This window comes from Lepidochelys kempii, chromosome 4 (genome assembly GCF_965140265.1).
Source record: "Lepidochelys kempii isolate rLepKem1 chromosome 4, rLepKem1.hap2, whole genome shotgun sequence".
NCBI classification, from domain to species: Eukaryota; Metazoa; Chordata; order Testudines; family Cheloniidae; genus Lepidochelys; species Lepidochelys kempii.
The window spans coordinates 63936608-63961352 of record NC_133259.1 but is presented as its reverse complement, the minus strand read 5'-3'; the positions used below and the strand labels follow the sequence as shown (position 1 = coordinate 63961352).

General features: G+C 37.9%; 1 protein-coding gene across 9 annotated transcripts in view; it reads left to right on the top strand.

Moving 5' to 3' along the window:
- FSTL5 (follistatin like 5) overlaps positions 1–24745 on the top strand; it is a 561575-nt gene that overhangs the window by 496838 nt on the left and 39992 nt on the right. For 7 of the 9 annotated variants that reach the window (XM_073341502.1, XM_073341509.1, XM_073341503.1 and 4 more), the window contains 3 exons: positions 7075–7101; positions 10906–11024; positions 17268–17417. In XM_073341502.1, the coding sequence (XP_073197603.1) occupies positions 7075–7101; positions 10906–11024; positions 17268–17417 (296 nt within the window). The remainder of the gene's footprint in view (positions 1–7074; positions 7102–10905; positions 11025–17267; positions 17418–24745) is intronic. The other 2 variants (XM_073341505.1, XM_073341508.1) reach the window with 1 other exon arrangement.

The window sequence follows — 24745 nt, the reverse complement described above, 5'->3', positions numbered from 1 at the left end:
GGAGTACTTGTGGCACCTTAGAGACTAACAAATTTATTTGAGCGTAAGCTTTCGTGAGCTACAGCTCACTTCATCGGATGCATTCAGTGGAAAATAGAGTGCGGAGATTAATATACACAGAGAACATGAAACAATGGGTGTTACCATACACACTGTAACGAGAGTGATCACTTAAGATGAGCTAATATCAGCAGGAGAGCCGGGGGGGGAGGGCGAGAAAACCTTTTGTAGTGATAATCAAGGTGGGCCATTTTCAGCAGTTGACAAGAACATCTGAGGAACGGGGAGGGAGGGAATAAACATGGGGAAATAGTTTTACTTTGTGTAATAACCCATCCACTCCCAATTTAATTGTCCCAAGTTAATTGTATCCAGTTTGCAAATTAATTTCAATTCAGCAGTCTCTCGTTGGAGTCTGTTTTTGAAGTTTTTTTGTTGAAGAATTGTCACTTTTAGGTCTCTAATCGAGTGACCAGAGAGATTGAAGTGTTATACTTGGTTACACGATCTAAAGATAACGTAAAAAAACCAAACACATGCAAAAATTCTCATCTTGTTTCTTGGTTTCACGACGAAGCTAAAACTCAAATTGGGTTCATTTAGAAATATTGCAAACTGTGTGGGTTTAAATGATAATCAGGAAACCAAATGAAACCTGATGGTTTTGAATCCAACCTTTAAATTGAAATTCATGTGATATAAACTCATGATAACAATTAATGAAAACGTTTGGAATTACTGTCTTTAGAAGCCAACTCTACAGAATCCCCTTCCTACCCTTGAGCAGCTGCAGAGCCAGTAGAAGGAATTCTCAGTCGATATCCTGACCCCTATAGAGCAGTCACCCTAGGTTGTTGGGTTAATGTGAAAGAAGGTTACTTGAGTTGTGGTGCCACTGTGCATGTATCTATTGATCCATCTATTGGAATTAATAATACTAGACAAAGGAATATTCTTATTAAATGCAAACTATGGAAAGGCATTTTGAGGAGTTAGAGATAGAGAAATTTGAGTTTGAGTTATATTTCATAAGGTGTCATGAGAGATCATTGTTTTTCTCCATTTGCCAGGTTTCCACAAATGGATGTTCAGTTTGAAACCTGTTAATTTAATATCATAAATGACAATGTTGAAACAATGTATTTCTTACTAGTTCAGTATGCAAACCCAGAAGAGAATTTGGTGTCTTTTTCGTTAGGGTTTTTTTCCCCGTCTCTTATGAGGCTGTTTTGAATTAAAATGTTCAGCCAGCATAGTGATTCTGGAAACATTTCTAAACTTAAGCTTTCAATTGATTTCCACTTAGTCTACATTAGCACCAAAGCAACAAAATGGTATTGAAAATGTTTTGTTTAGCCCTGTGATTTGAAATATCAATGGAGAGGGAAGGAAAGCTTATTTAACCACAAGCTGCATAATATAGGTCCAGTAAAAAAATGACAATACTTCAGTGAAGATAAAAGCTAATAGATCTTAAAGGTCATCAGCCATTTTTATATGATGGCCATTGAAGCATGTGAGTCAAGAAGTAAAACTGTTCTATGGAAAACATGAAAGAGCATTTTTTTGTACAAAAGAAGTGACTTTTCTGATTCTCAGTGGCCTCACCCTTTGTTTTCTCCTGAAACATAGTATACTGCTTATTGATTGCTGGCAATATGATGATCCAGTTATGTTGGCAAAAGGAAATTGTTAATTCAACTGCAAAATTGTTGAATTTCAAGTCATGTGAAAAATAAACAAGAAAGATCCCATCATTTGTATCCATTCTCCACCATTTCAATATAAAGAAGAAAATTAGGACACTGTAATACCATGTGATGTGGCAGAGAGGTCCCATACTGGCAGAGAGGGGTTTTCTTTACTGAAAGTCATCTTTTGTAAATACTGAGTATGTGTGTTTTCCTAGCCATTCAGAGCTTCTCTGGCCTATTTGTGGAGGTTTCTGATTATGTTAAGAACACTTCTTGTTCAAGGGGAAAAGATTTGGATCTTGACCAGTATTACTATTTAATAATTGTATATTGTATATACGTAACTGTTTAATCAGTAGTTGTAATGCATTACATACCGCATTTCTTGACACAAAAAAGACATGACTGGAACATAGCAACTCTCCATTTTAATACATGGGAAGAATTGTCATCTATGAGATTACTTATAATAATTGTGCATTTTTTCCATCTTGAGCCTAAGAAAAATGCAAGAGTTGAGTATTGGGGTATGGCTGAGTGATTAGTTTTTATTTAAAATAGAATCTGAAGGGCATGTTCCTTGTAGTGCCTCCCATCTGTAGTGCAGATGTGATGGATCCTCCATTATTGAAATCTTTAAATCAGGACTGGATATCTTCCTTAAAAATATGTTATAGTTCAAATAGAAGTTGTGGACTTAATGCATAAAATATTGGGGCAGCGTCTTTGGCTTGTGCTCTCCAGGAGGTTAGATTAGATGGTGATAATGGTCCACTCTTAAAATCTATAAAATCTGTATTTCACATCCAAGCTGCAGTTTCAAAAAGCAATGCTAAATCTTCTTCCCACTACAATTTACCAGGTATCTTGTGGTATTTTCAAGCTAGTAAGTCAGTTTTTCTAAAGCTGAGGTTTTTTTTTTCATTCATTTTTTGTCTTGTGTAACAAATCTAGATATCATATATGTCATTTTGCATTAACCAGATTATTTGTATTCTGTATTGAATGTCTTAGATGTCATGCATTTGTTAATGCCATGTCCTTACATGTAGTTGAAATAATTGGGAGAATGGTTTTAATTTTCTTTTATCTCTCTCCCCCACATCCACCTTTCCTAGAATTTATTGTTCAAATGCAGGAGTTACAGCTCTGTGCAGGAGGCCTTGAATACATTTGGGTCACATGCTGCCCTTCCTTAAGAAAATCTTTGGAGAGGAACACTAATTTAAAAAAAAAATCCTTCCAATTTGCTCTAGGGCCGTGGTTCTTAACCTGGACCGCACGCACCCCCTGAGGGTGCGAGACATGCCAGATTTTTTTAGAAGGTAAATCATCAAAAACACAAATTAAGCGCGGGCACATAAGTGCAAGTACTTTGTTTTATCAAACCTATGTATTTATTAACATTATACATTTTTTAACGATTACTGTAATATACAAATAGGTTTAAAGAACTGACCTACTTCCACAATTTTTGATAAGGGGTGCGAGAACATATTTTGATTTTGATCAGGTGTGCAGGAACATATTTTGAGAACCAAACGGGTGCAGGCTGAAATAAAGTTTAAGAACCACTACTCTAAGGAGACAGCTTTTGAGTCTTGCAGAGAGACCCTGCATAGCATTACATAGGCAAATTGAGTCCACAAATGCTGCAGATACTGAATGTCCGTGCATAATAGTCTCCAGCCACACTATCCTAGTGCATCTGCAAGGACACCCTGCTCGTCCACGCTGCTCTCTGAATCCCTGTTTATGTCTTACCCCCCTGCAGATGTACAAAGGGTAGTTAAATGCTGGGGTGTTAACTACCATGTTTGCTTTTTTTCTTGGAAAGATTGAGTTGCTGGGGGTGCATGACATATAGAGTGTTTTTTCTTGTTTTGCACCCCCTCCCTCTTCGGGCTGGTGTCCCCTGCACGTGAAGAGGCTCCACTGCAGGTTGTTTGCAAAGAGGGGCTTCAAAGAAGTTGAAGGGAAGGGTAATGCTTTATTGGCTGTACTTCCTTCTCTTTATGGGTACCACCAGCTCTCATCTTCCTGTGCAGAAGAGGGAATGCTTGGCTCTGTAGCAGCAGGACTATGATTATCTCATTGAAAATTTTCTTTAAGTAGAAAAAAAAATCCAAATTCAACGTTTTTCTCTCCATTGTCTGGAGTAACACAATTTAAAATCTATATTTTATACCATCTCAATTTTTTTAATATATATCTATATGGGCAGGCTAGCCCACTGCTAAAGGATCCTCCCCCCCCCAGCCTAAGCCTTATTGGGATCCAGGCCCTCCTCCCCCCCAGCCTAAGCCACTTTAGCCAGGGCCAGGAGGAGGTTGACCAGGAGGTCCCGCGACTTAGTGGGGCCACGGACAGGGAGTGCATAGATAAGAAGGTGAGGAGAAAAGTGCAACCAAAAACTTAACAAAATATTCGTGAGGAGCCGGAATAGGGGCTGCAACCTGGCGCACTCCAGATAGACGTGCGCCAGGGTTTCCCTCACGCCGCAAAAGGGGCAGTTGTCCGGGATTGGGGTGAACCGTGCCAAGTACATGCTCGTGATCACGGCCCGGTGAAGGAGCTGCCAACTGATATCCCCGGCAGGCCTCGGGACTAAGGTGGAATAGAGACTGGCCCACCGGCCCCCCAGCCTAAGCAGAAGGCAGATATACTGGCCACTGGATTAACAGTTTTCTGTTCCCTGACTGACCAGAGCAGGGGCTGCTCCAGGCTAATGAGAACACCTAATTCCAATTAACCTGCAAAGAGTCAGGTGACTCCATTAAGGTAATGTGACCACCTGACTCTAATTAAGGCCCCTCTGATAATATAAAAGGGCTCACTCCAGTCGGGCAGAGAGGAACCAGAGGAGAGGAAGTGCAGCTGAAGGGCTGGTTAATGAAGACACCCCCAAGTCATAGGTAAGGGAGAAGCATTAGAGCTGTGGGGAAGTGGCCCAGGAAAATGTAGCAACTCTGGCAGTAAAAGGTTGGCTGCCAACAGCTGCTACCATTAGGGTCCCTGGGCCGGAACCCGGAGTAGAGGGCAGGCCTGGGTTCCCCCCAACCCTCCACTACAGAAACACCTCCTGGGAGGGGAAAACAGGCCCCTGTCAGGACAGGAGGCTAAACTGTTTTGGCATAAGTCCGTAGGAGCAACAGAGACTTTGGGAATTCTCTCACCAACCTCCATTGCTGGCTTATGATGAAAAGGACTCCGTAGACTGTATCCCTGGCCCTTGGGAGAGAAGGGCTATGTGGAGGGTTGCAGTGAGCCTCTGAAGCTAGCATAAACCCCCTGGAAGCGCGGGACCCACGGGAACAAGGTTGGAGCTCTGCCACAATATATTTGCCCTCTTTATGTCAAGTTGGTTTCTTACTTCACAAAGAGAATCAGTCAATAAGACACCAAGCTAATCTTCCATCCCTACATGAATGCAGCTTACAGCAAGAGGACTAGATCTGCCTCAAACTGTTAAACGCTTTTACACAAGGACAAAAGAAATATCATTTAGCAAAACAGCCAAATTGCTTACACATGAGTAGCCAAGTAAAAAATATTGTACCTTACACTAACAGAGGCATATTAAGTACTGTGTTTGTGATTGCCAATGTAATATCACACTGCAAGCCCAGCATATTTTGTACTGTTAACATAGAGCCCAGTTCTGCCCTCACTGTTGCTGAGTAGTAATTTACTCTGCAGATTGTCCCCAGGTATCCTGCTGCTTTCAGTGAGACTGACCCTGAGCTGGTGTAAACTGTCATAACTCCACTGAAGTTAATCTCTTTTTGAAATAGGAAGCCAACTTGACTTCAAAAGAGCAAGTATAAAAAATAAATTGAGAGAATATACAAACAGATTTTAATTTGCAGTGTCTCAATTTTGATTTCAATGGGTCTGTTACAATTTACACCAACTGAGGGAGGATGTGCCCCCTTATGTAGAAATGTCATAATGTGAATAAAGGGTGGCAGAATCAGGACCACAATCAGTATTAGCCGTTTGTAGTGTATAATACATTAATGGGTCACAATGAAGACAATACAGTGTTGGGAGTTTGAAGTTACTATACGCCCAAGGGGCAATTAACAAAGGCACAAAAATTAAACAGTTATAAAGCTAATAAACATTAATATAGTAATATGTTAATAATGTATGCTCTCATGTAGAAGAGTGAAGCTTTGATTCCAAAATTCAATAATGCTACATTTCACTATTGCTACTAATAATTTACACTTATATAGAAAACTTCATCCATAGATCTGAAAGTGCTGAATGTTCATAAACGTTCTCCTCCTCTAGTGCAGATAGGGAAATTGAAAGACAGTGACTTTAAGTAGTATGGCTAAGGTCATATAGCAAGTCAATACTACTAAGAGAGACTGTGTGAAATACAATGAGGAGGCAATAAGATAATAAGAAAAACCCAACTGCCATGTTTTCCAAAGCCTCTGAATCATTAACTTAGAAAAAAGTCTAATGGTGTTCTCCAGGGGCTTACAAAAACTTTTTTTCTCTCTCTTTGTTCCTTTTCCTTGAAATATGTATGTATCTGTGAGGACAGTTATTTTTCAAGGCATTCGTGTGTTTGTTTGATTAGTTTCTTCCACTTCAGGCTGTGCTTTAAATATTTAGAAATATTTAGCGGGTAGTTATATTTAGGTGCTATATATAATATATATAGATGGAAGGAGTAGCAGAATTTGTATAATTCATTTTTCTCCATCCCACATGTCAAAAATCCAAACACTTCAGGCAAGAATTTCAGATATGGCTCATGATGTCATGTAAATGTAACAACTCACAATTCATGTGTGTTTGCCCCACAAAGTTATTGTCCCTTTCTGCTCTTTTTGAAGTCAATGGCAAACATACCATTAACTTTGAAGGATCAGGACTCATGTTACAGCAGGATAGAAGTAACAATGATTTTTAAGTGCCTCTTATAAATATGTTCTTAAGTGTGTACGTCTCTCATCACTTTTTTCTAAAATGAATAATTCTTCAAAATTCATTACTTGCACTAAAACAGTAGATGAAAATTATCTTCAGCTATAGTCTTATCTATATTTCTATGAACATAAACTTGAGATATGTTAGTAATGGAATATTGAACATACTCATTATTAATAAAAGGCTAGAAATGTTAATTGCAAAAAACATCAACAACAAGCATGGATAAGTCATTGCTTTTCCCATTTTGAAGTACAATAGTTTGATATGAAACTTTTGGTAAATTCACTGTATTTTGTAAATACAAGTTCTTTAGTTTATGAACCAGAAAATGTAGCGTCATAATTATTTCAGGGACTGATATACCATTTCATGGGGTTTTTTTCTTGTTCATTTGTCTCTTCTGTTCTTTCTCTCTTACATGCTGCAGTTGCAAACATATTGTGGCGAGAGGAAGGTACTAACACATTATTTTTTCTATACTATGATATTTTTTCTTTTGTGCCTATTACATTTCTCGTTAGCAGTCAGTAGTTCTAGTAATTATCTTTTCATTTGCAGGGGTTTTTTTGTAAAATATCATGGCATGTTAATGCCTTTATATAAACATGCTTATTTTGGGGCAAATTGATTATTTACAACAACTTTTTTATTGTTTGTATTTAACCTACATCTGTGTAATGTTAAGGGTATAGGAACAAGGAAACTCAGAGTCAGAATTGAAAATCCAGGCTGTTGCTTTGCCCTTAGCTTGTCCTGTTGTTGTTATAAATCTTTCATCCATTCAGCCTATCTGTAGTTAGAATTTTGACTGCATGCTGTGAATCATTTGTCAAGAGTGTCATCTTGTGCAGCTCGCAGAATAATAGAGAATTCTGATTGGTTAATTAGTCCATAAGACAAAGCAGTTTCTTCTTGATATAATGTTGTGACTCTGGGGGAAAATTTCATGACCTTTTGGAAACTTCTCTAAGGGATACATTTTATGGCATAAGCAGTATCAGGTGTTTGTGCAGTTTAGAACACTGTTGCCTTCTAAGGTTTACTTCCAATGATAGGTATTTTGCAGGATCTGAGTCTGTGCTTTAATATGACTTACCATAGCAATATCTAGGCACAAGCAAAAATGTTGAAACCGAAGTGTTAATAAGACCCTTTATTTTTAACTCTGACTAGCTGTATATTCAATTAAAGTTATAGGGAAACTTTCAGATATTTCCATAAATGTAAGGGTTTTTTTTTTTTTTTCAATTACTTCCAATGAAAGATTCATGGTAGCTGAGTTTCCCACAGATTTTGCTCTGTGCTACAGTGCTCTTTTGCCATGGTAGATGTTGATGCGTGGTACACAAATACACTTTTTGTGACTGAATTTTCTGTTCCATAGAAATCAAAGTTCAAAATATAACATTTGACTTGGAAATGGCCTAATTACAAATAAAACTTAGCACATATTCTTTATGCTGCCAAAGTGCTTTACAAATATTAACTAGGTTCTTTCAACATCCCTATTTTACGGGTCCCGATATAAACCTGCCAATCCAGTGACCTCAGTGGAGCTAAGCCAAGGTACACCAGGTGGGAATCTGGCCCAGAGAGTTCAAGTGAGTTTTCCAAGACAACACTGAGAGTCACATACTAGGGTTCTTGATTCAGTTGTTGGGGACTGAGAATCCAACATGTATCACCCTCCAAGCTTATTTTGCAACTTTAGCAAAGGGTTCTCTCATTTCTTGTCTTATATAGAACTGAGTACGTTATTGGCCCTTTTTTGTCTGCTGAGTATAAGCTGAGTGTAAACTTTTCAAGCCTGATCCTCTGTCATCTTCTGTGATTAGAGAGTACCTATCACATTTTTATTGCTTCTGTAACAATAGTTATTAATAATTAAAAAATGATGTACCAGTGTGTGGACTGATGAGAACAGAGTAAACATGTCCCAGACTCTTGTATGCCCCCAGGACTCCTATTTGTGGATCAGGGACTGTAACCAAACACTCACAGGCCAATGGCAGTTCTGTTATTGTCAGGTCAGTCCCTGTGCCTTTAGCAATTATTGCGGCTGGCAGGAAGGTGACAGCAGACATCCAATAAAGGCAAAGCCAGGAGGAAGTATGCCTTTTCTCCCTTTCTACACTGTTGCAGCACTCCCACCATCCTTACCTTTCCTTTAAGTCCTATATTTACTTATTGATGTGCCTTGATGGAGTTGAGTATTGACAGTCCAGTTAATATAGGCTCTCACAGTTGTAGTTATTCGTCAGCATGGATTCATCTGGGCCTTGAAGCAATTATGTGGTGAGGTCCCAGACAACTGGAGAAAGGCAGGCATAGTATCTATGTTTAAAAAGGGGAACAAAGAGGACCTACGGAATTATAGAACAATCAGCCTAATTTTGATACCTGAAAAGATAGTGGAACAGATTATTAAGCAATCATTTTGTAACCTCCTAGAGGGTGGTTACATAGGGTTATTAGGAATAGCCAACATGAATTTGTCAAGTCCAAATCATGCCAGACCACGTAATTGGTTTTCTATTTCTTGACAGGGTTACTGTCCTAGTGGAGAGGGGGGAGCAGTAGACATGAGGTATCTTGATTTTAGTAAGGCTTTTCACATGGCTCGCATAACATTTTCATAAACAAACTAGGGAAAGGTGGTCTACATGAAATTACTAAAAGGTGGGTGCGCAACTGATTGAAAGGCTGTACTTAAAGAGTATTTATCATGGTTCACTGTCAAACTGGGATAAAGTATCTAATCCACATGGGTGTGTCCAGCGTCCAGTACAAGTCAATATTTTCATTAATGACTTAGATAAAGGAGTGGAGAGTTTGCTTACAAAATTTGTGGGATGAAAAGAAGTTGGGAGTGGTTGCAAGCATTTTGGAGGACAGGAATAGAATTCAAAATTACCTTGACAAATTAGAATATTGGTCTGAAATCAACAAAATGAAGTTAAATGAAGATAAGTATTATACTTAGGAAAGAAAAATCAAATGCACAACTAGAGAACAGGGAATTACTGGCTAGGTAATAGTACTACCGAAAAGGATCTGGGGTCATAGTCGATCACAAATTGAATATGAGCCAACAGTGTGATGCAATTGTGAAAAAGGCTAATATAATTTGTGGGGGAGGAGTGTTGTATGTAAGACACAGGGGTTCAACTTAGCACTGGTGAAGCCTCAACTGGAGTACTGTGTCCAGTTCTAAGTGCCACACTTTAGGAAAGATGTAGAGAAATTAGAGAGTGCAGAGTTCAGAGAAAAATTAAGGGGGAAAAAAAAGGGGGTTTAGAAAACATGACTTTGGAGGAAAGATAAAACTGGGCACACTAACCTTGAGAAAAGAAGACGGGGGGAGGGACATATAAACGTATTAGAAGACTGTTATTAAAGAGGATAGCGATCAGTTATTCTCCATGTTCACTAAAGGTAGAACAACAAGTAATACTGTTAGTCTGCATCAGGGGAGATTTAGGTTAGATGCTAGGAAAAACTGTCTAACTGTAAGGATAGTTAAGCACTGGAGTAAACTTCCAAGGCATGTTGTTGAATCTCTGATACTGGAGATTTTTAAGAGCAAGTTAGACAAACATCTATGGAATGGTCTTGGTATACTTTGTCCTGTCTCAGCACAGGGTGCTGGACTAGATGACTTCTCACGGTCCCGTCCAGACCTACATTTCTGTGATTGTACAGTGGCTAAACATTTGTGTTTGTTCAAATTAGCATTACAGTAGGCCCCTTCTTCTTCCACCGTGACTTTCCAATAAAATATTATAAAGAATATGTTATTTACAGTACTGAAAGAAATGTGATATATAATAATGAATGACTAAAAATCAGGATGGTTCTGTTAAGGTTTTATAGAAATTATTTGAACTCATCCCTCAGAAAAGGAAAAGTGAAAAATATGTGGAATTTATTTTCATTTGATCCAAATGTAAAAAAAAAAATTACATGATCATTTTCCTTAATGAAGCTCTCAATGTGGTATACATTTCCAAGTCTGTGTTCATGAAGCCCACTGGCTTACTCATGTGGGAAAAAACAATGTGAAATCCTGAATAATGTCATTTTTTTGTTTTAGCTAAACAATAAAAGATCCCATAGGATTAGCTTTATTAACATCATGCACATTAATAAATTGATCTCATGCCAGTGATATGGTGAGGGCTTGCATTCAAAAGGAGGAGTTGGTTGTGTGTTTTTTAGGCTCTAATTTTGTTCATTTGAATGTGTTTTTGTTCCTAAGGTCTGGGAATTGGGAACATGTTCTATGTGTTTTATGAAGATGGAATCAAAGTGATACAACCTGTAGAATGTGAATTTCAGAGACATATTAAGCCCAGTGAAAAACTCCTCGGGTTTCAGGCAAGTATTTTATGAATTTATTTATAGGGTTTTTTTTTTCTTCAGTGATTCTTTTCTTTTAAAATAAAAATGTCAATTTAATGCTGGTCAAATGTGCCAGGATGATGACCATGGAAAGTGAAGTCTTCTACGTGTCCATTGTAACAGGTAATTGCTACAAACCAATGTGCCTCAGTGCTGAACTGTTTGTATTGTTCTCCATTTTATTTTATTTGTCTAAATTAGATTGTCAGCTCCGGAGACCAGAGACCTCTGCTGGTGTAAATTGTCATAGTCAGTGGAGATAGTTAACACCAGAAGACCACAATTAAAGTTGATGTAAGCAGTTGCATCTCTTTGCAATGACTGGTGTTGTACCCAGTTTCATCCACTTCTGTGTTAAATTTTTGTGTGTTTGTAAAGCACTCTGTAAACAGTAGTTTAGTCTCCATATCCACTCATTCCATTATTGACTGGGATGATGGGCACTTCCGATAGGAACACTTGTGTGCTCGTATCTAGATTAACTCATTTTGTATAGTCCATTATAAAGCCTTCGAACGGTAATAACTCTTTCTCACTGCACATCTGGACTGGATTTGACTGATGGAGCTTTAGATGAAAACCTCAGTCTAACAATCCATGAGCAATCCCCCATGCAATGTTTTTCAATTACCAAAAGTACATTAAGTTAAAAAAAAAAACAGAACTGTCTCTATGGAGTTTGCCTCTTCAGCTGTCATTACAGAAGTCATAGTATGCAATACACAACAGCAAGATATATTTTTACTGTGAATAATTATACTTTCAGCAGCTAATCATACCTTGATTTGTGCCGCTTAAGTTAAATAAGGTTGACACAGCCAAAAATAAGCTAAAGACCTTTCTTTATGGATGGTTAATTCAAAAGCTGATTATTTAAGAAATCTCTGAAAATTTTATTGGGTTAAAGTGAAAATGAGAGTGGCATATTTTAAATGTATCCTGTGTTTTGTTTAAGAATTTAATGATCTTCAGAATGATTAATGGTATGGATAAGTAAGTTTAATGAAAAAAAAACCACATTTCTTTTTTGCAGCTTTCCATTTCCAAAATAACATTCTAATTAAGCCAAGGAAATGTTAGAGAGTGACTCTTTTCTTTAAATAGGAACAAACTTGGCGCCTCTGTAGAATGTATTTTGATTTATGTATAAAATTTATAAGGTAGTACATGGATATATATATATATTTTTTTTAAAAGGGAGGAGCAGTAGATTTTGCCCTTGAATGTGTGGGTCACCTCCATTAACATCAATACTAGTGCTGCACGTACATCAGAAGACTGACTTTTTCCTCCCTTGAATAGGCAGGTTAATGGGGACTTTATCTTGCAGAAAGAAACATGAGAGTATTCAGACAGTTACCTTGGTGTGTGTGTTTTGTTTCATTGTTGTTGTTTGGTTTTTTGTTTCTGTTTTTACAAATACTTGTTAAATCACTCTTCACTTCCCTGTCCAAGAAAAAGGGGTTGATTTTCAGTGAAAGATTCTGGAGTGTGATAGGACAAATAGAAGTCCATTGAGATTTTCTTCCTAGAAGAAGGATTGAAGTGTGAATTTAACAGAATTCCCTATATACACTCTTAATATCAAGACAGCAGCTGTGTGCTACTCAAAACAACTCATTGAGCAGGAACTTTAGATCCACTCTGCAAAGGAGTCAGTTGTTATCTTTTTCATACCTCTTTGGAAAAAGCTCTGGGTTTGTTCTAAATAAAAAATCAATTTTGGTGCAGTGTCAGATTTCATCAACTTTCAGCTTGTGCTCATTGACTGGTCAGGGTTCATGTGATGCATTCTGAGTTATTCTTTCTTCCGGCTTCCTTTGCCAGAGAGCTTTACAGGGTAGTATTTTAGATATATCTACTTTTATAGCTGTGCATACATTTTTGCCCCACCACTTAATATACCTACCATGAATGAAACATTTCCATTATTTAATTCTTTGATATGTCTACAAGAAACCATGCAGTGTTTTTTTTACAAAGCTTTCTAAATATGAGGCCTTCAGTGGAAGAAGAAGAAAGTGAAGCATATGCACAGCTCCTTGAATTAGTTTTTCTTAAACACCTTTCTGATGTAATGCTCCATACACTCAAGCTCATATTTAGGGCTCTTTGGTAGTTGTGTACACTCTGTTCAGTAAATTAGATGTCTACATTTTGATGAGAGAAAATGTAAGTTCCCACCAAGTATATATTAAGATTTTCTAGGCACTCATTCTATTGAGCCTCAATCCAGCAAAGCATTTACACAGGTGCTTAACATTTAAATCAATGGGACTACTCACATCTTCAAAGTTAAGTATGTGCTTGAGTACTTTGCTGGACTGAAGCCTTGTTTTGTTGCATGCATCCATATTTTGTTCAGTGGCATCCCAAACTTGCTCTGTTTTTTCCCCAGAAAAATAGAAGCCTACACTCCTTTCAGAAGTTTCTGAATGTATTGATTCCTTTCATTACATTTGTGCCAGAGGAAAGGGGATCTCACTTATTCTGAGAGCAATAATGAAGAACTTAAAATATTTCGTAGATGGCTTTGGTTCTACCATTCTACCATTGTGCAGGGGATCTTTTGCCTTACAGAGTGAAAATCATTGAGTTACTCTTAAAACAAGCAAAAAACGCAGATTCTTTCCCTTCCCCTGAGGCTGGTGGAAACCCGGGCTCACTGAAGTTCATTACAAAACTCCCGTTAACTTCAGTGGAGCCAATATTTCAACCCTTGTCTGTCCTCTACACAATTATACCAGTTCATGACAGCATTTAAGCACATAAAGTTCTAATGGGGCCAGATTCTTTAACACTATTTCTTATCCTGAAATTGTGTTGTAATTGTTGTTGTTAAATTACAGGTTTAACGTTTTAAACCAGGATCCTGTCCTTCTAAAATGAGCGCACATAATAACATATACAGTATCTTGTACAACCTGATACCATACAATAGCTAACACTGATACCAACCAGTTTTTCTGGGGACAGTATACACAGTCCTCTAGCTTTTTCAGGTTGCTGGTCTATCTCAGCTGAATTACACTAGCAAACGAAGGACTAGATTATGAAAGGGAAGCAATACTTCACTGTATACTTTGAAAAAGCCACGACTGGTTCAATGTGCCCAAAGACAGTTGTACTCTTTGTGAGATATGTGTGGGGTGCTCACCCTGAATTTCAGACTGGAATTTTGTCCAACACTTTTTTGTGGAAAATTATTTGCATTGAAAACGTAAGCCCTAACCAGCAGAAAGAGGGTTTTTTGAGATTATTAATTACAATTATGTAATAAGAGTTCATCAGATTATCAAATCTGTGTTTAAACAACTTGATTGAAAGCCCATGACATACAATTGGCCACACTGCACCTTTAAGTAGGTGGGGAGGGTGTTGTCCAGCTTGCCGGAGGAGAGGGAATAGTACTTTATGGGTTGGAGGGGGGAAGAGGGGCTCAGAAGCTGCTGCCAAAGGCAGAGTGGGTCAATGTGGTGATGCTGACTCATCCCCAGGGACTGGAAGGGCTGCGGAGTTAGAAAGGGGCCAACCCGGCAGAACAAGCCCCTTTTTCCTGGACCAGACGGAGCAGCACCTATCCTCCCCATCCTTGGAGGTGGCAAAATACTAGGATTGGTCAGGACTCAGGACCTGCTGTGGGCCTCACACTAGTTTGCCCCCTCCTAGGGAAGGAATTTTTCCCTCACCATCAGATTGGCCAAGGTGGAGTGGGTTTTTGTTTTGTTTTGTTTTGTTTTTTGCCTTCCCCACCGTGGGTTCAGGGGGCTTTGTTATGGTGATTTAGGCTAAGATGTTGCAACTCATGATGTAGAAGTCCAGTGCAGGTACTCCACAGGGAAGGGATACAGTGACCAGATAAATGGCTTGGTAAAGGACTTTAAAAGGAGGTGTTTAGGTGTGGAATGGGGGTGGGGAGTTCTGGGCTCCTATGATTGCTACAGCAGGGAGTCACCCTCTTTTCTTATAACCCACCTTAACTGTCATTTGTTTGGGGGGAGAGCTTGGTAAGGTCCAAACTATGGGTTGGCTGGGGTACCTGGATGGAAAAGGGGGCGGGGGGGGCTGGTGAAAGCCCCCCAGGTAGATATTGAATGAACATGGAGTTATCTGCACTGTATACTTTGAGCTGCTGGGTCATGCCAGACATAATAATAAAGTTGTAGCCTGATTAAAACCATATGAAGTGTCTTCTGTCCTCTTTTTGGTATAGCTGGACAATGGAATCATTGTATTGACTTCAGTGGCTTTGGATTAAAGTAAAATTTGTCCACAAACAGATGTTTTCTCTTTAGAATGTATTGTTGCCCCAACATCTTCAAACATTCTTTACAGTACATCCAAGGAATTATTTTCTACCATCCCTTGATTTGATTTAGGAGAGTCATTTTCTGAGTAGGGAAATGCGGTGAAAAGAATGAAATAAATTAACTTTTTCCATTGCCTTTTAACAGATGTTTGCTTGTCTTGTACAAAGGCTAAATTAGAAAAAAAGGTAAATTGCTCACTTTTTAATTAAAAAAAAAACAAATGCATTTATACCTATACTTTAAGGAAAAAATATTTTATCCTGTTACCCAACCCCAAGGGAAATTAATATTGACTCTTAATAGCAGAGAGTATAGTTTTAAAGAGAACTCCAAATTCAGCCTCCTCACATAATTTTTACTTCTTTAAAAGGCAAAATCTCAGCTCCATTAATCCCCGATATTTCTGGGACCTCTCGAATGCCAGATAAATGGGGGAATGAATAACTGGGGAAACAAATGGGAAACGGATTCATGTGGGGAAACAAAATCATATTTTAGATAAAAGAGTTTGGAGATTGTAGTGTTTTTATACCACTGATTTGAATTTTTCTATATATTTTTGTAGAGGATGTTTTGGGGGAGAGCAAGGGTCAGCTAGCATATTGTGGAATTTTTAAAAAAAATCATAAAGCCACTATAGTGACTCCATGGTTGCATTTGCATTGGGAGTTTAATTTATAAACTTTAATTTGACCACCTCTTTAATTTATTATTTGAGACAGCATTTGCTTTACATTTTGTGTGTGTGACGTAGAATAGGAGAGAAAAAAATTCTGAATATTCCATATCTCCAGCTTACTTTCACATAATTGCAAATTAAAAAAAATATTAGCACTTGAAATTTGTTTCATGGGTCTCATGATTTTTACTTCATTTTCACATAGAGATACATTTTAAAATTCTCAAATAGCTTGATCTATGCTAGGGGTCTCAAACTCAATTTACCTTAGGTCCAGTGCCAGTCCTCAAATCGTCCCAGCAGGAGGGAAGAGAATTTTTAGAGTGATCCAAAAGGTTATACATTTGATTAATTACATAAAACTGAGAAAATGAACATTTAGGCTGAGCATCAGAAATAATTTCCCTGTTGATAAACCCTGAGCATAAAGAGGTGTCAGAGGCCATCAGCATGGATCTTTCTGAAGGAGTGATGGCCAGGAGGTCTGTGGGATAGTCTTTCAGAGAAGGTGATAGAAACTCCCATCACTTGAAATCTGACAATTATTGATCATGTTACATATTTGCTTGCTCATACTAGCAGCCTTACATGCATACTCTTTATACAACAAAGAGCTATGTTAAACAATATTTTAATAAATATGCAAGAATTTCCCTCATCTAAATTCATGCTGCTTTTTTTAAATATATCTTGTTCCTTGAACTAGCACAATTTTACAGCCAGTGCCAAGGGAATTTTATTCTGCATTCATGTTCCTTTAAAGGGCATGTTTTTTATGTACTATCGCAGGGGTTGGCAACCTTTCAGAAGTGGTGTGCCAAGTCTTCATTTATTCAAGTAGTAAAAGTTGGAGAAATAAACAGGAAAAAAAACCCTTGATGTACATCTCTAAACAGAATATTTTTCAAATTCTTCCTAAGGCTTCAAATTCAATGGACATTTTTGCTATTAACTTCAATGGATTCAGGATTTCACCTAAGAGACTTTGAAAAAAAATCTGACTTAAAGGTGGTTGTCCACATTGGTTTTAACACTAAGATGATAAACTCCTGGAATAGTCTATACTCTAACCTTTTTTTTTTTTTAATTCCTTAGATGAAATGCAATATCCCTTGTATTTGATTCAGGAGGAAACATGTTACAAACAGTAATTGTGACTAATCTTTTGCATTGCTTGAGTTTATTGTTTTGATTTTCATTTCTCTCTCATTTGTTTCTCTTGCATTATAGGATGAAGTTTGTCCCAAAGCTCAAAGAGATACTGTTCAGAGGTGTGTGTGGGCATCTGCTGTTAATATCAAAGACAAGTTCATTTACGTAACTCAGCCTACTTTGGACAGAGTGCTTATTGTTGATGTACAATCCCAAAAAGTTGTGCAGGTACTTATTTCTAACTTTACAATTAATGACAAGTATGGATGCAACATCTCCAGCTCTGCTTCTCTATATGCTTTTCAGGGACACAGTCAACCTGACAATTACCTTTTATGTCTGAAAGCAATTCAACATATTGTTTTTACAATTCACACCAAACATTACTTACACTGAAAGTAATTAATGAACACTTCCTGCCCCAAACCAATTTGTTTACTTTGCGTATTTGACAGTAGTTTGTATTTAGTCACTTTCACTTTTCCCCTGCATATAGAGAGTTAGCAAGAGAGAAAGTAACTGAAAAGACCTTTAGAAACATAAAGAATCAGTACAACATTAAAAATATTTTAATATACTATTTAAAGGGTGCTCCATCAGAAAATGATTTTTTTAAATTTGTCAGTTAAAAAAATAGTATCCATTTTAGATGTTGTTACAGTCCCTATATACAGACATTCAAGATGCTACTTGTTAGGTTCTGTGCTGTGCCTCTTAAACACAGTGTAACCCACACACCTCCTGGGTGTAGTGTTCTTTCCCATCTAGTGGCACCAAGACCACATAGAGAGCAATTCATGAGTTTGCTCTACAGCCTCAGCTAACAGGCAGTTGGCTTTTAGCTCATATGGTAGAGGCTTATGCACTAAGCACCCGAGGTCCGTGGGTCGATCCTGCCCTCTGATGGCCAATGTCTGTCAGGGTCTGTGTGTTATAGGTGGGGGCTCATCCAGGATTTCAGCTGGGAAGCCCTCTGAAGCTCGGGTCACGCTTCCTCAGCTAGGGGAAGTATGTAACCTACACACCTCCTGGGTGTGGTGTTCTGTCCCATCTAGTGGCACGGAGACCACTTAGAGCAATTAATGAGTCTGCTCTACAGCCTTAGCTAACAGCCAGTTGGCTTTTGGCTCATGCTTTAAGCTCCAGAGGTCCCCGTTCGATCCCGCCCACTGACGACCAGGGTCTGACGGCATTGCAAGAGCACAAAATTCCACAGCTGAGGGAGAGTGAAGCTCAAGGTGACTTTAAGCCACCTTTCTGTCCTCTCAATTCTCGGCTGCTATGGCAGTAGGGAGGCCCCCAACATGACTTTGACAAATTGAGGGGCTTCTTAAGTTATGGCAACCTGTTTTCTTCATTTGGATCAAGAGGTCTTCAGGCTCTTTTATGCTTCCACAGAAAGGTTCAAGCAGAGGTGAGAATCCCTCCCAATTGCTCCATGGTGTACAGTTTTGATTTGTTAACAAGGCAATGTAAAATCTTACGATACACTCGGTTCTGGTGACATTACTCACATGTACAGTCATACTGATGCCAATAACCCAGTAGTCCTTACTCATGTGAGTCCTTCCATTTAAGTCAATCAAGATGAGGATTCATGTGAGTAAGTACTACAAGACTGAGCACTGTGGACCTGATATTGCCCCATTTGAACTCCGTGCAAACTTGACGTTAATGGCAGCAGGATCAGGCCCTCTATCACCAGCTACATGGGATGCTCAAATACAAAAATATGCTTGGAGAATAATAGACTAAGCTTTACAATGTCTAAAAATGTGTCTCCAAAATACGAAGAGGTTACTTGTTGTAAACTCTCATGTGTTTACAGTTCATAACAAGACAGATAAAATTTACAAAGGCACAATTGCAGTAGAATTCTTTTTCCTCTTAGTTCAGTTTGTCTAATACCTCTACAAAGGCATTATACTCTGTTTTTCATTTTTAAGCCAAAGATTATTACAGTGGAATATATTATACTATACAGTCTTTCTGACTGTTGTCATCCGACCAAGAAAATTAGCTTTACTTTGTTTCCAGCTGCAACACAGGTCAACCAATTACAGGCATTCAGTTTGGAACTGTCAACAGTCTTTTGCCAGCAAAGGAGTTTTCTAATTACTGTCCATTTCAGAACATGTAGAATCATCTTTAAACTTATTTTAAAAGTAAAACTCTGCACTTGCTAAAATAAATTTAACTCTATTGCAAGCATCTATGAATTCAGTTCATGAATAAGCCTAATAACTTGTTAACAATTCAGCTGTCATCCTCAGAATAAAAGGCAATTATTTCAGTGAGGGTTTCTTATACCACAGTGCATGTTCTCATTCAAATTGCAATCGCACAAGTGTTCATAATGTCTACAAGATTCTGTGTAACATGATGTAATGCTGATGCATAACACATGCTTTTTAACAATATATAAAGTTGATTTTAATAACACTTTAGGATTCTAACAAAAACTATGCAAATACACTCGAAGTTTTTTACTTGAGGTATCATTCCAATTACTTGTTTTTAAAATTATCTTTTTTGTCATCATAAAATGCAGTGGAATACATCGTTAAACTACCCTAAATTAAAAACAACAACAAAGGCCTTTTTCTGGAGCCCACTCTGTGTTCCCCTGCAAGAGTCCCTAGTGCTGGGGGAGGGAAAGGATTGTGGATGGGGAACAGAGCTATCCTGTTCTGCACCAGGGACTAAGACATCCCCTTAATATGGGAGGCACAAGCCACCTCCCACCAGTCCAGACTGACCCTACTGCCAGTGCAAGGATGACTTCCCCAGAAAATCTAAGTTTTTGCAAAAGAAAAATTTGAATGTCAAGGAAAATTGCTATTGTAAAACTGAGAGATATTTATATAAAGCAAAATATCAAATGATAATACTGCTGGACACCAACTTAGGGAACTACAGAGGTGGCTTTTGTCCAGGAATATAAGCCTCAGTCTTAATGGTACAAGGAGACTTAGTGAAAGAAATGCATTTTCCCCCAATAAACTTGAAAATACTTAATTCAGACAAATATAAATATAAGATAGTCCTCAAATTGTTATAGGAAGTAGGATAATAGGACTGAGAATAACTGTTGGACTAGAGAAATGAACTGAAAGGCAGCCTGTCTCTCTATTGAAGTGATTGAATAGAGCTTCTTTTGAGCTCAACTGATTTTCCTGAACATGGGATACGCTTAGCCAATCACTGCAAAAATACCATGGGACTTGCCTCAGATGACTGGTTGCTGTTAACCATGCACATACTTAAAATATATAGCTTGACGACAACCTGAAAAGTCTCCGAGTGTTTGAGTAGAGAAGAAGAAAAAAGTCCATAAAAGTTTCTACACATAGTACAGGAAATACTTTGCTCAGCATTGCTGGTATTACCGCAGAAACAGTCCTTTTCTCCTTATCTTTTAATAAGACATCTGCTTTCACCTCCACACCCTTTTTTCCTCTAAGCACTAGTAATTTTTTATTTCCCTTTAAGTTAGGTCTGTAAATATATACCTTAAAATTGAGTGAAAAGGGAGTTTAACTTCTTACTCAGGTCAGTTGTTTGAAAAGTATTTATTTCTGTTGTTCATATGAGTATAATTTCCTAGCACAGGAAATTGCAAAAAGTCAAAGTTTCTTCGAAAATACAATAGTAAGCTGTTTGTTCAGCTGCTCCTTAATAGATTGCCTCCTTTGTAAGTAACTAAGGTAAAATCTAGAAAACCTGTCTCCTCTGTATATAAATAAGGCCATACCTCCTAAAATGCAGTCCACCTGGCTCAGTGGGTTAAAGACTTGATTGGACCTGCTGGGAAGGAAACAGACTCTGCAGGTAAAAGTGGGGTGATACAAGCAGGAGGAATGCAGGTAGTACCTCCTCTTCCCTGGGCTTGCTGTGTCCCATTGTCCGGCAAGAGGAAGACAGGACCTGCTTGATGCACTCCTCCATCATTAATTTAAACCCTTATCTGTTTTTTTTTTTGGGGGGGAAAGGGAGTTTGGAGTCTCTTGTTCCATTTCTAGCTGTCCTCTCTTTTAGTAATATGTTACTTAAATACTGAGCATAATTATTTCAAGTTGATTATCACTTAAACTCTAATTCCTCAAGATAAAACTGTATAAAACTAGTGTGGAGAAAGTAAGTAAATAAAGAAGTGTTATTTAATCCTTCTCATCACACAAGAACTAGGGGGTCACCAAATGAAATTAATAGGTAGCAGGTTTAAAACAAACAAAAAGAAGTATTTTTTTCGCACAACCTCTGGAACTCCTTGCCAGAGGATGTTGTGAAGGCCAAAACTATAACAGGGTTAAAAAAAGAACTAGATAAGTTCTTGGAGGATAGGTCCATCAATGGCTACTAGCCAGGATGGACAGAGATAGTGTCCCTAGTCTCTGTTTGCCAGAAGCTGGGAATGGGTGAGAGGGGATGGATCACTTGATGATTACCTATTCTGTTAATTCCCTCTGGGGCACCTGGCATTGGCCACTGTCGGAAGACAGGGTACTGGGCTAGATGAACCCTTGGTCTACCACAGTATGTCCATTCTTATATCTGCTTTGCAAAATTGAGTTTTCAGACATGCAAAAAAAAGTGTTCTCATCAGGATCAAAAGTGGGAAAAACAGAGGCATGGATTCAATAATGAAAAAAAATCTATCAAGTTTCTAAAGTGAAGAAACTCTAAGTCACTAAAATCAATTTTTCATGTTTTGTGCAAACTTTTATGCTGCAGAGTTCTAGTTTTTCCTATCTAAATTTTATCTCTTATTTTGCTTCATTCGTTTATTGTCCTTTTTCATTTCTGTGGTGATTTTGTTTGGACGGAACTTGTTCTAGCTAGTTTTATTAATTTCTTTGATAAAAATCGACAGTAAAGGAAAAAATGTAGAGGTACACCTGTGACAATTTGGTTCTAAGATGATGGTTTTTAGGGAAATATATAAAATAGTGAAGATGAGATGACCGATCCTATATTGAATGTTCTGAGTTACAAATGGTTGTTGCAAACAAGCACATGCTTAACTTTAAGCACAAATGAACTCTTTGACTTTAGTTGGATATTCACATGCATAAAATTAAGTATCTGCAGGATATGGACCTTAAGCAAATCTTTAGGGCAGTGATTGTCTTCTGTGTTTGTGCTGTGTCTGGCACAATGGGGATTGGGATTGGGATTGGGAATTTGGGGCACTACCAAGAAGGAAGAAATGGAATCATTCACGTGTAATCATAAATATTTGTCATTCATACATTTCCTTTGAAGTAGCTAAATGGAAATTTGAGGCAAATTAAATAGTACAGCAGTCTAGCTATTGTTTTAGACAGTAAGTAGCTTAACTCAACAGTACTATAAAAGTTTTATAAAGTGTGAATGACTTTTTACAGGAGTTATTTTGCTGCTTAAAAAGAGCTAGTAAACAACTGGCTTAATTTTGTGTCTTCAAAAGGAAAACCAGGTTCTGCTTAGATGCAGAAGAGGCTTGTTCTGAGCCCTCAGGAGTACAGTTAAGTATCATCTGCAGTCTCATCCAGCCATTAGAGCATTATCTTGAGGCTTGACATCATTAGTTTAAATTAGGTTCACTTAATTAGCCAGCTGGTACTCTCCTTGACAAACTGATAAACAAGCTGTGCTTTAGAGTTCCATAATGGCAAGACCAAAAAACAGAGTGCCACATGTTATTTTTTCTACTGTAATGACCAAAATAGAAAAATTAGCCCTACAGTTGTTTTACTTCACTTATAATACAATGTGTCACTTAATCAAATGCTTTGTTGTCCTCCACTTATAAAGTCTTCAGATATGTTCTCAGCTGTGTGATTTTGTTAACAAGCCATTTCCAAGAAAGGAAAGAAGAGCATGCAAATATCTAAAATAATTGGTTGGGCTGAAGAGGCACGGAACTCAAATTAGTTATACTGAATTAACCTGTTGAACTCTGTGACCTACTAGGACTTGATCACAAAGCTTCAAAGAGCAGGGAATGTTACTGGATCCAAAATTCTGATCTCACACTGGTATAACTGTTGATACCAACAGAATTACTCCAGATTGATTTATTTGGGGCTAGATTCACAAAGAAACTCAGCCATGGTGATGCTGTACCCCTGTAGGACTTGGGGGCAGCTGAGCAGAGGTTTTGTGAATTCCACTGTGGCCTGATTCTGGTATTCAGGCACCTGAAGTGGCAGGATCTAAGTCTCTGAATCCAGCCATTAGTGAATTATTACAATTACTGGGAGGAAAAAGTCTACTTTTTCTCTATTCCCATGAATACATTTTCTTTGAGTCAGCCCAATACACTTTTCTATATGTTCCACAGCCTTGAAATGACATTGCATCCTGACATATTTTTTTCCAATTAGTGAGGTTTCTGTTGTAATATCATAATGAAGATCTCACACTACGGGTGTGTCTACACTGCAGTCAAAAATGTGAATGTAGCTTGGGTAGGCATATCCACACTAGCTTTAATCTAGCTACTATGGCTAAAAATAGCAGTGAAGGCATGGCAATACAGGCCTTAACACAAACTGTACAGTTGCACCTGAAACCGTAGCCTGGTCCAAGGTTCAAGATGCTGTATCTTCACTGCTACTTTCAACCACACTATCTAGATTAAAGCTAATGCAGGTATGCCTTCCTGAATTGCAATCACATCTTTGATTGCTGTGTAGATGTATCCTATATGATCTCAAAAGTATAAAATATAGATTGTTTGTTTGCTTTTGAAGCTAGCTCTCTTATCTTCTCTTTTTGAAGATGCGCTCCAGGCCTCTTCTGGGGTCTTATTGCATATGATGTCACATAGTAGTTTTAATCAAATTGAAAAGTCAGAGCTGCCAAAAATGTAGCTAGAATCCAAACCAGAACATCTTTCACCCACCCACATAGTTTCCCGCAAATACCCCAGAACCAGTAGTGTCCCATCCAATTGAGAACATTTTATATAGTGCAATAAGATTTTCACTCTGAATAAGAGAAGGCAGGTGTTACCTACTTTTAACAATTCTGCCTCTATTGTAAATACTGTTAAGGGTTGGTGAGATGTTGTACTGAACGTATTTTGTAAAAATACAAAAATATCAAAATATGAACTGCAATGAATTTAAAAACAAAAGTAGTATTGATCTGTAGCAGAAGAACCTAATTAGGTAGAATAAGAACATTTTCATAGCAGTCATTTCTTTCAAGTTTAGTAAATTAAATACCAACCATTAACAAATGTTGACTGACTAATAAAAGTACTAATCTATACACAATACTATACAAACTGTTTCCTTATTGATGGTGGCCTTGTCATTTAAGTAATCCAGCTGGGAAAGAAATATGTTGTACAAATGTGCTTGCTGTTTTAAGCTCTGAAATTTTTAGGGAGAATTTTCAAACTTTGATCTACAACTCAAGAGAAATGCAAAACATTTAGCGAAATACATTATCAAAATGCCCTTCCCTTTTCAGTCAATGTCCAGTAAAAAGTCTTACCCATATTCATTAAATGTAATATACAATGTGGTAAGGAGGTTAAATAAACTTTTGGCTGACTTACCACT